Source organism: Cavia porcellus, unplaced genomic scaffold (genome assembly GCF_034190915.1).
Source record: "Cavia porcellus strain 051 isolate PalLab524CR breed Dunkin Hartley unplaced genomic scaffold, mCavPor4.1 scaffold_8, whole genome shotgun sequence".
NCBI lineage: Eukaryota > Metazoa > Chordata > Mammalia > Rodentia > Caviidae > Cavia > Cavia porcellus.
Window position 1 is genome coordinate 41,290,593 of NW_026947491.1, and position 12,869 is coordinate 41,303,461.

At 56.3% G+C, this 12,869-nt stretch overlaps 1 protein-coding gene across 4 annotated transcripts in view; it reads right to left on the reverse strand.

Annotated features, from left to right (window-relative positions):
* Positions 1-1,104: 1,104 nt before the first annotated feature.
* Nckap5l (NCK associated protein 5 like) overlaps positions 1,105-12,869 on the reverse strand; it is a 38,114-nt gene continuing 26,349 nt past the window's right edge. For 3 of the 4 annotated variants that reach the window (XM_013159397.3, XM_005006480.4, XM_005006479.3), the window contains 7 exons: positions 11,630-11,743; positions 8,127-10,708; positions 3,375-3,537; positions 3,022-3,103; positions 2,530-2,838; positions 2,299-2,441; positions 1,105-1,969 (listed from right to left, as the gene is read on the reverse strand). In XM_013159397.3, the coding sequence (XP_013014851.1) occupies positions 1,757-1,969; positions 2,299-2,441; positions 2,530-2,838; positions 3,022-3,103; positions 3,375-3,537; positions 8,127-10,708; positions 11,630-11,743 (3,606 nt within the window). In that variant the 3' untranslated portion in view covers positions 1,105-1,756. Of the gene's footprint in view, positions 2,202-2,298; positions 2,442-2,529; positions 2,839-3,021; positions 3,104-3,374; positions 3,538-8,126; positions 10,709-11,629; positions 11,744-12,869 lie in introns of all 4 variants that reach the window. The other variant, XM_013159398.3, reaches the window with a different exon arrangement.

The window sequence follows — 12,869 nt, forward strand, 5'->3', positions numbered from 1 at the left end:
GCTGCCTGGCCAGGGTAATGGTGGGGGTAGGAACTGCTGGGCTGGTTGGTATGGTAGGTATCTGTATGAGGAAGCTGTGACACATCACTAAAAAGAACCGTCAGCCTCCAATCTTACTTTGTCAGGCTATAAGACTGGCATCCAGTAATACAACTGAGATTTTGCTGTTTTTTTTCCCTTCCATGCTGGGGATCAAATCCACGGCCATGTGGATGTGAGGAAAGTACTCTACGACTGAGCTCAGGCCCAGTCCTATAACTGAAACTTGAATGTGCCTGGCAGTACTTACCCCCTTCTGGGCCAGATCACTCCTTAGCTCTGAGGCCTGTGATGCCAATAGAGCAGGCACATTGACCACATCCTACCGGATCTCACCTCCCACATGCAAACTGTCCAGTCTCAGCCACCAGTTCAGGGTTCTAAGCGTGTGTGCTGCCAGCCAGCCTTCAGACCTGTCATAGGGAGTGTCAGCTCCATTAGGGTGCTTGGGACAAAAGTCAGTGTCTTCCACACTGGCGAGCCGATACCAATGGCCTGTCCTCAATGGCCCTCGCTCACTTGAAGGCCCATGCCTAGCTCCATGCCCAACAGGAAGTTCACAGGGCATCTAAACTAACTCCTGGAAGCCTGGACCCTTCCCCAGGACCTCATATCTGCTGCCCCCTTCCTAATCTGTTTTTGAGCTGGGGGGAACATTTCCTTGCAAGCTGATGTAGAAACTAGATTTTGCTCTGACCCTCTTCCCTAAATCAGAGATTATGAAGTGGCATTAAGGCGTGCGATCACAGGTGGCCAGCTCTCTACCAGGTCTCCAGCCCCGGAAGCTCTGAATGCCGTGTGCTCTTTCCTCTTCCCTCTTGGGGCGTTGCCTCACCTCTGCCCCACCCAGGGTAGCCTGGGGGAATCTTTCCATCCTCAGGTATAGTACAGTTCTAAGCCTAAGCAGGCTTCATTTTCCCAGACTTCAGTTGCATCTTAGGGGACTATTAGCTCCCCTAGTGCCAGTGGGGAGCTGCCTCACGAGGCCCTGGGGTCCCTCAACCTGGCATTCATGTAGTACCCACCTGTCTACCCAAGTCCTCATACAGAACACGCTGAGCCAAGTGGGAGATGGGCCTCCATGTTTTATTAGGGTTACGGCAGAAGCAGAGCAGCCAGATAAATTAACCGCAGTGCGGGTTGGGGAGTGGGGACTGGGCCAGGTGCTTTTATATAAAAAACAAAAACAAAAACCAAAAAAGACAGACAATAAACCCCAGACATGGGGCAAGGGAGGGCAGCACCATTCAACAGCAGGGAGGACCAGGGCAGACAGAGAAGGCAACTTGTCCCCCCTATCCCCAAAGTCCACCAACATGGGTCCTCCAGAATGGCCCCATGGGGGCTTTGGGACAGGGTAGCAGCCAGTTTGGGCAGAGATGGCACAGCTGGTGGGCAAGAAGCCCAGCACCACAAGATGGCTCAGCCTGAAGCGGGAGCTGGGGGGCTGGGACACGTGGCCTTGGCCTCCTAAGTCCCTCAGCGGAAGAGCCTTACTCTGGGTGAGTGAAGGGACTGGGGATGGAGTCTCTCCCTGAGCGGAGCACAGTCATCTCATCCACAGCAGTGGAGGGCCAGGGAATCCCGTCATCTTCTTATCCAGCTGCCTTCTTGGTCCCTTCCAGGAAGGCCCCACTGGCTTTGAGGGTTGGGGCATGAAGAGAACAGGCCAGGCTGCGCTCCCCAGCTGCGGAGGGGCTGTGGTGTGTGCCACCTCTCAGCCCTGACTCCCACAGGAGGACAGCGAGTCATAGAGCGAGTCACTGAGGGACTCTGAGGTCTCCAGCCCCGGAGCACTGCCACTGGCCACTCTGCCTTCCTCGCCCATGTCCGATGTGCTGGGGGTGCGACTGCCCCCAAATACTGGGCCTTGAGGCGTAGGGGGTGGGCGGCTGGGCTCCAGGCTCTGCTTCTGGTCCACAGGCAGGGCCTGGAAAGGAGGAACTGTTGGGAAGAAACTCCTCCCACCTCATGGCCCAGGCTGAGGGGAGCCACTGGGGTCCACTGAGGTGGGACAAACTTCAGAGGAAGTGGGCTGGAGGTGTGACTATATCCAGTGCTACCACGGTGCTAGGGGGTGACAGAAACCCTCTCCTCAAGAGGGACAGGTAGGCTCCCAGAAGATGCTGTGGGTGGTCTCTCAGCTCTCTTCCCGGCTAGGGCTGCACAGGACACAGGGTGTATCGTACCCGAAAGACCCATGTCCATCCCTTCTACACCCTGGTTCTTTTCCATTTTTCCCCCTTCTGCAAGTCTCACCATGGGGGTCCTGGGCAGCCCCTCCAGTTGGCGGGGTGGGCACAGAAAAGGGTCGGAGGAGCTGCTGGCTGCCCTGGTGTTAGGGAACGTCCAGTTCTTGGCCAGCTGGACAGCAGGGGGAGGGCCCGGGTCTTCACAGGGATCTGTCCGGGAACAAAGGACAGTGGATGGAGCTGTCCAGCTCAGGGCTATCCCACCCCTAGGGCTATCCCACCCTCCGCTGGGACTCACCATCAGGACAGGTCAGATGGCCCCGGTGGCTGGGAGTAGTGGTGAGCAGCGCGGGGAAGGCAGGCACACTAGGGTGCCGCCCACTCACCAGCAGCTCCTCTATACCCGGCACCTCCCGCTCCAGCGTATGGGCTCGACGGGGGACTTTGGTAAGGGCTGGGGGCCGGGCTGGGGGTCCCCCTGGTTGGGGATCTAGCCGTGGTGGCTTGGCCTTGGGAAGATTCTTGCTGGGGGTACCATTGCTGCCATGGTCTGGGGGCGGAAAGGTGCCAATGCCACTGTCCAAGGTTCGTGTCAAGGAGCCACAGGCTGGAGAGAGGACACATGGAGGGTGTAAGGCAGAGGCACAGCCCAGGCCAGGCTCCCCCACCCTAATAGCCCCTCCTGGCCCAGCTGCCTCAGAATGGCACGCAGAGCCTAGGCCCTGCTACCATTATAGGAAACAGGTAGGGGATGAGGGGCAGTTCCCATCTTCAGGCAGACCCTGCAGACCTGTGAAGTGTGAGGTGGGCACTGGCTCGGCCAGGCTGTCCTCCGAGGGCATCTCTTCCTGCCTCCCTGGCTCGCTGCTCGCCTATGTGGATACAGAAGACAGAGTTTCATTTCCACCCTCCCAAGCTCCTGCCACCACTGTGCCTCGGGGAACGGGAATATGGGTGTGGGGACATGGGAACAGGCATACTGGGCCCTATAGTATGTCTGACTGCTGGCTCTCAGGAAGCTACTCTCCTCTTCCCAGTGCCCCTTACAGACCCCAAAGGCATCCTGTGGCTTTTGTGTCTTGGGGAAGGGGAACCCTTCAGAAAGCCAAGCCCCTCTACCAACCTCCTGCCCCAGGAACATACCTTTCCAGGAGATTTTCCACAGCCCTGAAGTGGGCCCACCAGGCCATTCCGGGGCCTGCAGGGTGGCCAGGGACTCTTGGGGTCAGAGGACCCTGGCTGGAAATCCCCATACTCAGGCTTGGCCTCCCGCCAGCTCTTTGGTGGCAGCTCTTTACCATCCACCCTAGGGATGACAATGCGTGTGGAGGTGAGGGAGGTCAGTGTCCAGAAATATGATGGCTGCTAGAGTTTGAGTGACCTTGAAGGCTTTGGATGACTTTTTTTTTGTGCTGGGGGGTCGAACTCATGACATCGTGCTTGCCAGGTAGATGCTTACGCTGCTGAGCTAAACCCCTGGTGGCTTTCTTTTTGAGACAGAGTTTCACTATATATTATAGGCTGGCCTTGAGCTCGCTTATGTAGTCCAGTGTTGGGAGCCGCACCAGCGCTAGTTCACCATGCGCGGCGGTCATGCGGCCTGTAGGAAAAGGCAAAGCCTGAGCTAAATTACCCCTCCCATCGAGTGAGCCAAGTTGGCGCCTGCTTCCTGCCCCCTGATTGCCCTGGCGACTTAAACAGCCCGCGCAATAGATTGATCTACCTAGCAACCAATGACGATGACCAATCAGCTTGCATTGCTTGCTGTTGCCCTATTGGATGATGAGTCCATATATATGTATATGTGACCCTCCCTGCGAGAAGAGATAGAGGAAGTCCGCCAGTGAGAAAGGACTGGTGGCAGAGCAGAGGCCTCGCGCGGCCCACGCGGAGACAAATAAAGACAAGGTTGTACACCGTCAGAATCTGTCGTGTGTTTTTCCTGCCGGCCGGGAGCGACACCGACATCTGGTGGCCCATACGGGGAACTGATCACTCCCCTCAGTGGTGTGCAACACTCCAGCGCGGTGCTGCCGGACAGGTGAGTAGGGGATAAACCTGGGCTCTGGGTGGCGCGCACCTACAGGGCTTTTAGACTCCCCTCAGGCTCACGCGTAGGTGACGGGTTCTCTAAGTCACACACGGTGAGTAACAACCCTCGGAGGTTGAGGGTGGGTAATTTACCGAGCACGGAGGCACGGCCCTTGGTTAAGGCCCTTAAGAAGCTTTTAAAATCTAGAGACCTCAGGGTAGGTCAAAAAACATTGGAACTATTCATAGCGGAGGTAGATAGGGTGGCTCCCTGGTTTTTACCCACAGGGCATTTAAACCTGCCGTCATGGGAGAAGTTAGGCGGGGACCTCGCCTCGGCGGAATTGGGAGGCGATATTTCGCCGGCTATTCGCCCCTTGTGGGAAATGATACATGCGTGTCTTGAAGGGGAGGGGAAGGGGTTCCCGTCGGCAGTTAGAGACGCGGAAATCATGGACGCACGCAAGGCTTTTGAGCAGGCAAAATCGGAATGCTCTCGGGAGGGGTCTATCCAGGGGGAGAAGATCCAGGGAAAGATAGAGAACACCCAAGCTCTGGAGTCCTCCGACTCAGATAGCGAGGAGGAACTAGAAGGTGGGGCAGGAAGCCGAGAGGCCCGAAACCCCTATGCCGAGTTGCGCCGCAAATTGTGTGCGTGCGCCGCCCGAAAAAAGCAAAGAGAGGAAAAAGGGCCCCCGAGCGCCCCCTGGCGGGGAGGAGATAGAGAGCCATCCGCTCCGCCCTGGAGTTCATTTCCAGAAGCGGTTCCCCACCGAGAGGCCGCTACAGGGGACCCCCCCTTCTCTCAGCCGACACAGGAAGTGACGCCCCGTTCCACTCTGTCGCGACCTCCATCCTATGACGTCGCGCCGCGGGGCGGACGGTATTTTCATGGGCGGCTATGGAGGGGTAAACGATGGTCCGGAGGGGATCCACCGATGCAAGGAATAGATTACGGTCCTTATGGAGTATATCCTGTGCAAATGGCCCCAGGCCAAGGGCGCAATGTTTGGGAACCCTTTGAGATAAAGCAGATCAGAGAGCTTAAGAGTGCTGTCACTTCCTTCGGTCCTACTGCACCCTATACCATAGCTATGCTAGAAAACTTGTCTTCTGGGCCGCTCACCCCAGCGGACTGGACCCAGTTGGCAAAAGCATGTCTACCCTCAGGCAGCTACTTAGACTAGCGAGCATGGTACGCAGAGTTCTCTGCCGAGCAGGCTGAGAAAAACGCCGGTCGAGGAAACAGGGGCTGAGGATTCAGCTCAGCGGCATAAGCGCCTGCCTTGTAAGCAGGCAATCGCGAGTTCGATCCCTGGTACCGATAAAAAAAAAAAAAAAAAAAAAAAAAAAAAAAAACGAAAAAAACCAAAAAAAACCAAAAAAAAAAAAAAAAACAAACCAAAAAGGGGGAGTAAGCCAAGGCCTGCCTCCAAAGGCGCGGTTATCTATGGCATTATTCACATACAATTTTTTAAACTTAAACAGTGAAAATTGCTCCCCAGCTATGGCACATTGTACCCCATCCCCCAAAAATAAAGGATGGGTTAGATGGAAAGATGTCCTGACGGGACAATGGATGGGCCCGGATCCGGTGGTTAGCTGGAACCGAGGCGCGGTTTGTGTCTTTCCGCAGGGACCGGGACGAGAACCACTGTGGGTCCCAGAGAGGTTGACGCGTGCGACAAGTCCCTCGACTGAAGATCAGGCCTGTTCCACCAGAGGCCAACCGCAGACCCAACAACAAGATGAGCCCTAAAAGAACTGCAGGACAATCCCTTTTTGGGGGCCTGGAACGGCTTGCTCCCCTATGTGCTACCCTTGTTAGGCCCTCTATGCTCCTTGTTCTTGCTCCTGCTTATAGGACCATGCTTGCTCCGATGGGTCACATCATTTATTAATGGGCGCCTTGCGGTGGCCCGGCGTCAAGTACGCCTGGTTGCCCATGCGGCCCTGGCAGCAGCCCGTGATGGGCACAATGACCCCCAGGCTTACGCATGGCTCGCTCGACTGGCCTACAACCGGGTCTAGATGTGGCGGGTCTTCCGCACTCCTTCCCTATTGACACCACACAGCAGGGTAGGTGAGTCAATGACGGGTAAGAGCGTGCCTCCCCAGCACGACTCGACCTAAGCCAGGCCCTACCCCATACTGCACGAAAGCCGCTGGATTACTAGAATCTGCCCAGATCTAGATGTCTCTCCGAGGGGATCGCACGGAGGGGCATGAGTGCATGCCTATGTGCATCCAGGTTCTGTCCAGTTCACTCCTGGCCCTGGAAAAAGGACGAGGGTCTCAAGGCCTTGGCGGACCCAGGGACAGCCGACCAGGGTCCAAGCCAAGGGCCTACGGTGGGCCTCAACACAGGGCATAAGCCTCTGCACTCAATCCAGGGCGGGCTGCGATGCGTACATTCATTCAAAATAAATAAAATAGGGGGAGATGTTGGGAGCCGCACCAGCGCTAGTTCACCATGCGCGGCGGTCATGCGGCCTGTAGGAAAAGGCAAAGCCTGAGCTAAATTACCCCTCCCATCGAGTGAGCCAAGTTGGCGCCTGCTTCCTGCCCCCTGATTGCCCTGGCGACTTAAACAGCCCGCGCAATAGATTGATCTACCTAGCAACCAATGACGATGACCAATCAGCTTGCATTGCTTGCTGTTGCCCTATTGGATGATGAGTCCATATATATGTATATGTGACCCTCCCTGCGAGAAGAGATAGAGGAAGTCCGCCAGTGAGAAAGGACTGGTGGCAGAGCAGAGGCCTCGCGCGGCCCACGCGGAGACAAATAAAGACAAGGTTGTACACCGTCAGAATCTGTCGTGTGTTTTTCCTGCCGGCCGGGAGCGACACCGACAGTCCAGGCTGGCTTAGAACTCACAACGATCCTCCTGTGTCAGCCCCCAGAGTGCTTGGATTACAGGAGTGCGTCACCATGGCTGGCAGGGTGATAAATTTCATTCTCATTATAAGCTAGTAAGAAGATGGAAACTTAACCTGACTATGTGCTTAGGATGGACCTCTGAGGGGTGGGGAGTGATCGGGATTGGATATGGTCACTAGGGTAGAGCCCCAGGGTTGAATTCCTTATCAAGAGGGAGCTCTGCAACAGAACCTTATTCCTTTGTAAAGTAGCTTGCCTTGGTATTTAATTAGAATAATAAAAAACAGATGAATACATCAGCCTTGGGCCCTTCAGTGGTCCTGGGGGAGCAGCTGCTCCACCAACCCTCCCTGACACTGGCACAGGCTGGGAGAAGGTGAGGAACCTCCTCCAAAGACGCCCAGGGTCAGTATGCACGAAAATATTGCCACACTGGGTCGCAACCTTGTTGACTTATTACACACTTGCCTTCTCCCTCTGAGTACACTTGCTATCCAAACCTCATGCCCAACCCACTCCAATTCCTTTGGACTTTCTGCCTTATGAAGCCAGAAAGACCAACCCTAAGATGAGAGGCTTTCTCCTCCAAACCACAACTCCACTGCGGCAGGCGCTAAAGATGGGAAAGAGACTCTCCTTGTCCATTCCTAGAGAAGACCTTCACCAGCCCATAGTTAAGATCTAGCATTCACTTAACTACCACATGTAAATACCTTAGGCCATCTCAATTAACCCTTCCACAATCCACTCTTCTCAAGTGAGAGCTGGTTTTGGCAAGGCTGATGACAGCCTGTGACAAGGGGAGTAAAGGATAAAATCCAGACTTGAGCCCTGCTTTTCCTCTAGGCCAGGTCATGAAGCTGTAGATGCTTTGGAGGCATCCTATCCCCCTTAGCTCTGGGAAGACTAAGCTTCCAGAAAGGCAGTCCCAGTGCAAAGTAGCTGTGCACCCAGTCCACTGGGTACCTGCTGACTCACCTGTTCAGCAGCTGTTGCATGAAGGTGTCTGCACCCTGGTACATGCCGACCAGTTGGCCCTGCACTTGTCCCAGAGCCTGGCTGGGTCCTGCGGCTGGGCCCCCAGGTCTCGGGCGGGTTCTGCTGCTCAGGTAGGCCTTCTCCTCCTCCAGCGCCCGGCGCAGGTCTTCAGCCTTAGCCATCAGCTTGGAGATATTGAGGCTCTCAGCCTCCAGCTTGCGGGCTTCCACTTTGACCTCCTTCCGGAGCGGGGAGCCCCCGCTGGCCCCTTCCTTGCTCTTGGCCTCTGTGCGCCGGTTCAGTGCTGGTAGCTTGCTTTTCTTAAGGCCAAACCAGCTGGCAATGCTGCTGGTGCCACGGTGCTTGGCCTCAGAGGCTGGCGCCCGCTCCTGGCCCTGGAGTCGCAGCACATTCTCCTCGATGCCCTTCATCACCTTCTCCTCGATGGCTGAGTGTGGGGCTGAGCCCTCAGGGCCCTGGCTTGGGTCGGGAGGGCCAGGTATTGGGGATGTGGGCTGCCCTGTGGAGCTGCTGCAATCTGCCCAAGATGAGCCTTTCCCCTTCTCAGGCTTGGGTGGCTCCTTAGTGACTGGGGAGGCTCCAGGTCGGGGCACCACCTTGGTGGGTGACTTGGAAGGTAGCTTTGTAGGGCTGCTGTGAGGGCTTTTGCTGGGTTTGCCAAGGCTGGGGGCTGAGGGGGGCACTTTTGCAGGGGTGCGGGGCACCTGGGGGCACAAGGCCCCTGCCAGCCGACTCTTGGCCAGCTCTACTTTGGTGAGGCAGCTCCTTGGTGAGACAGGATCTAGGTCCACACGGGCCCCCATGGAGTGGGAGGAGTAGACTCGGGCCCCAGGATCCCCAAGTCCAGGATCCTGCTGCTTCAGGCTGCTTGTGCCTAAGGCTACTGCCCCCCGCAGAGCCCCTTTAGCCTCTGGCTGCTCAAGTGGTCGAGTGGTGAGGGGAACCACATCTCCGGTACTCTCTCCTGACCTCCCTGGACCCCGGGCCTTCTCGGTGCCAGGCCTGGCCGGCACCCCATTTTTTTCTAGACCCTCGGGGCCTGTCTTGAGCTTCCCCAGGGCTGCCAGTCTGTCCCGCAGAGGTGCGTAGCCAGGATCCCCAGCTCGTCGCCCCGAGCCCTGGGCAGGCTTCTTGGATGAGCTACCTGGGGTCCTGCGGCCAGGGTGGGGAGACTCCGAGCCTACCTTGTCAGAACTCTTCTCCTGGGGGGTCCCATAGGGACAGGATTCTGAGAGGCAAGGGCTGGGGGGAGCTCTAGGGCTTCTGAGGCCCTCAGAGGCCTGTGGTACCTCCAGAGCCAGCTGTGGGTAGGTGGGCACCTGCAGCGGGGAGGGAGGTGGCTCTGGGGAAGATCCTCTAAAGGTGCTGCGGGAGAGGTCCAGGATGTTCTCATAGCAGGGAGATACCACTGGCCCTGGGGACAGTGTGGTGGACAAGGTGGACTGCGGGGGTCTGAGCTGTGCAGAGTCCGGGGTTGTGAGGCAGGGAGAAGGGCTGGTGGCCAGGCCCTGTTGCCCCTCTGGGGACAACTCTCCTCCACCCAGACCTCTGCGGGCCAGCAGTGGGGAAGGGCTGCCATCTGAGCCACTGTTGCGACAGGGGATTCTTGAGTTCCGGGGAAGCTGGGGGCTACCTGGACTGGGGACTTTCTCTGAGGTTGGAGGCAGCTTGAGGAACTTGAGACTTCTGGCTGGAGAGGGCAGAAGGGGTCCCTGGGCTTCCCCAGGAGAAGCAGGTCCTATTTGGAGCTTGCTTTTCACCTGAGATGAGTGAGCGTGGCCAGGCTGCGAGCCTAGAGGGGCATCCTCTGTACCTGCAAACACGCTGAGGAAGGGGAGGGGCCCCTGGCCCTCTGAGGTAGCACCAAAGCCCAGTCTGTGAGCCTCTGGGGTACCCCCACCCCAAGATGACTTCAGGAGGCCTTTAGACTGCTGCGGGGAACCCTGGTCTGAGGACAATGGCTGCCCAGGACCTGGGTGGTCCCCACTGAGTGGGCCTGCAGCCCCAGCCAGGAAGGCCTGTAGGTAGGTCTCCGTGTCCTCAAGGAGCTGGCCCAGGTTCAACTGCTTTCGGGTCAGGGCACCCAGTAGGGTGTCGGGGCTGGGTGCCTCATTGGGGTCACCTGCCTCATCAGAAGAGGAGGAGGAACTGCTGCCTGGTGTGCAATGTGTGTCCTGGACCTGTGATGGGGCCCTGTTAGGGCCCCAAGGCCGCCTAGTATTCTCTTCCTCCCCAGGGCCCCCCAAGAGGCGCTCCCAGTGTAGCAGGCCTCCCAGGCTGCCAGGGCCAACTAGCAGGTAGGGAGCCCAGGGCGAGGGTTCAGCCTGGGGTGGGCCACATAGCTCGCCATTGATGGGTTCAGGGGAGCCAGGACCATGGCCTTGAGGCTGCCAGGGGGTGGCAGGTGAGCACAGGAGCAAGGGGTCTGTCTCTTCCAGGGCTCGAAGCACCTCCAGAATCTGGGCTTTCTTCCGAAGGAATGGGGACAAAGCATCCAGTGCTGGGGGTGGGGCGGCTGGGGGCCCTGGGCCTCCTGGTCGCAGCTGCTGTTCCCAACACACCTGGAGTGAGGGGAGGAGAGACATGATGCTGAGACTGTGTGCAGCTGGCATCCTATCCCAGGCCCAGGTCCGGAGCTGGGCATAACTGAGCATGCTAGGATCAGGGCTGACCTGGTTGTGTGTGTCTGTGTCTCTAGCTGTTACTTAGGATAGGATGGCTCAGCTTCCTCAAGAGTTGCTGAGCCAGGGACTCTTATACTGGTATTCTGGCACAGTGGTCACCCCATGATCCCCACTGCTGTTTGGATTAGCACAGCTAACCGGCCACAACTCTCATCTCTATGCTTGACCTAGAGAGGGTGGCTTGTTCATTTTTCAGGCTCTGGAAAGAGCAGAGTGTCAAGAAGGTATGTAATGTGGCCAGGACCTATTGTCAGCCATTGAAGACAAGCCCAGGCCTTCCCAGCGGGAGGAGGTAAATGGAGATGACTCCATGCAAACCCTTGCCTGTTACCACTCAGTCCCTTCTTGAGTCTGGGAAAGTGGTTAACTACACCCACTCTGGGTCAGACTGTGTATGTTCAAGTGCCAGTTCCACCGAGCTATCTGACTTTTGGTAAGTTATTTGACCTCTAAGCTTCATGATGTCATCTGTAAAATGAGATGGTAATTAAATTGAACCTCATAAAGATAAAAGTGCCCCCGCACAATGCCTGGCATGAAATAAAGAGTTCAGCAAGTGTTAACTATGATTCTCACTGCATTACTAATGCATTTGCTCACTGGCCAGTGGCTGGGGGTGGGGATCTGTTTTTCCTGGTACGAAGCAGACAGCTGAGGGCTCACACTTCCAGCCTGGACAGGAGTTGCACATGGGACGCAGCTGTTCCACTGGGGCTCATCAGGAACCAGCATCGGGGCATCAACTGACTGGCCTCTTGCCAACAAGACCACAGATCACACTGTGCCCAGGCTTCCTACCTCTCTCTGCCCTGCACAGTGCCCAAGAGGCAGTGAGGTGGCTGGTCCCTCGGCGGTACCCAGGGAGGGGCAGGCTGGTGGTTCTGAGGGCGGCTGCAGTGGGGTGAGTGGGATCTGTAGAGGAAAAGAAGACTTAGCACAGTTACTGTCTGGCCCTGCACAAAGCCAGCCATCCCGCCCAGGTGTGGCCTCCAGGGACGTCTTCTGGTATGGCTCTTGTGACTCCCCTTTGCTGGTGAGAACAAAGAGCCTTTGGAGAATGTGTCGTAAGTTCTTTTAAAGATGGTGCAAGCTCAGATGGTGGGAGGAGGGCCTGGACAGAGGGCTCTGGTGAAAGAGGGGCATGCTGGGGTCAGTGGGCAGTGCAGTGACAGCTGGGGCCCACCTTATTTTCCTGGAGGGCTTCCTTCTCTACTACAAAAGGGGCCATCATGATGGTCCATTCCTTTCTGTTTGGAGCACCTATGATTCAAGGAATCCTGAAACTGATGTCTAGATGGTCTTAGAAAGGAGATGGAAGAGCCATTATTTCAGCCTCCCCAAACAGGTCTCATGTGAAACATCCACACAGAGGATTGCAAAAGTAGGAGTTAATCATGGGCCACGTCTGGTTCTTGAGAACATGATTTCCTTCTCCCAGGCATCTTGACTGAGACAGTTTTACCCTCTTCCTTCCCTCACTCATCATAACTATAAACCTGTTTCCACAGCATCTCTTGGCCTCACCTCTGCAGTCAGCTCCTGCAACCTGAGCCTTTTTGCTTCTGGTTTAGATGCTGCTTGGCATTTCAGACAATCACCATGAGCTGCCTTGGTGGCCTTTCCACCTTCCATGCACATGGCAGTCTAAGGCATCATCTTCTTTTGTTTTCTGCGGTTCTGAGGGTTGAACCCAGGGCCTCACACATGGCATGCAAGCACTGTGCCACTGATTTACAGCCCCAGCCACCTTTATTTTTTTCTAAAGCAACCTTTGTGCTCAAAAGCCTCCAACGATGCCACTGCCCATGTTAACAATTCTGAACAATTGTGCGAAACCTAGAGCCTGGCCTTTGGTTTCTCTCTCGCCAATACCAGTTCTTCCTCCTGGTGCCATCTCCAGCTTTTGTTACTCACTATCCTCACAGATTTTTTGATTCAGCCAAGCCAAGAGGAACAGCTCGGTGCTCCCTAGGCTTCCCTGCCCACAGAGCCTTGCAAATGCAGTTGTTTTCAAAGAAATTTCTTCTCATCCCCTATG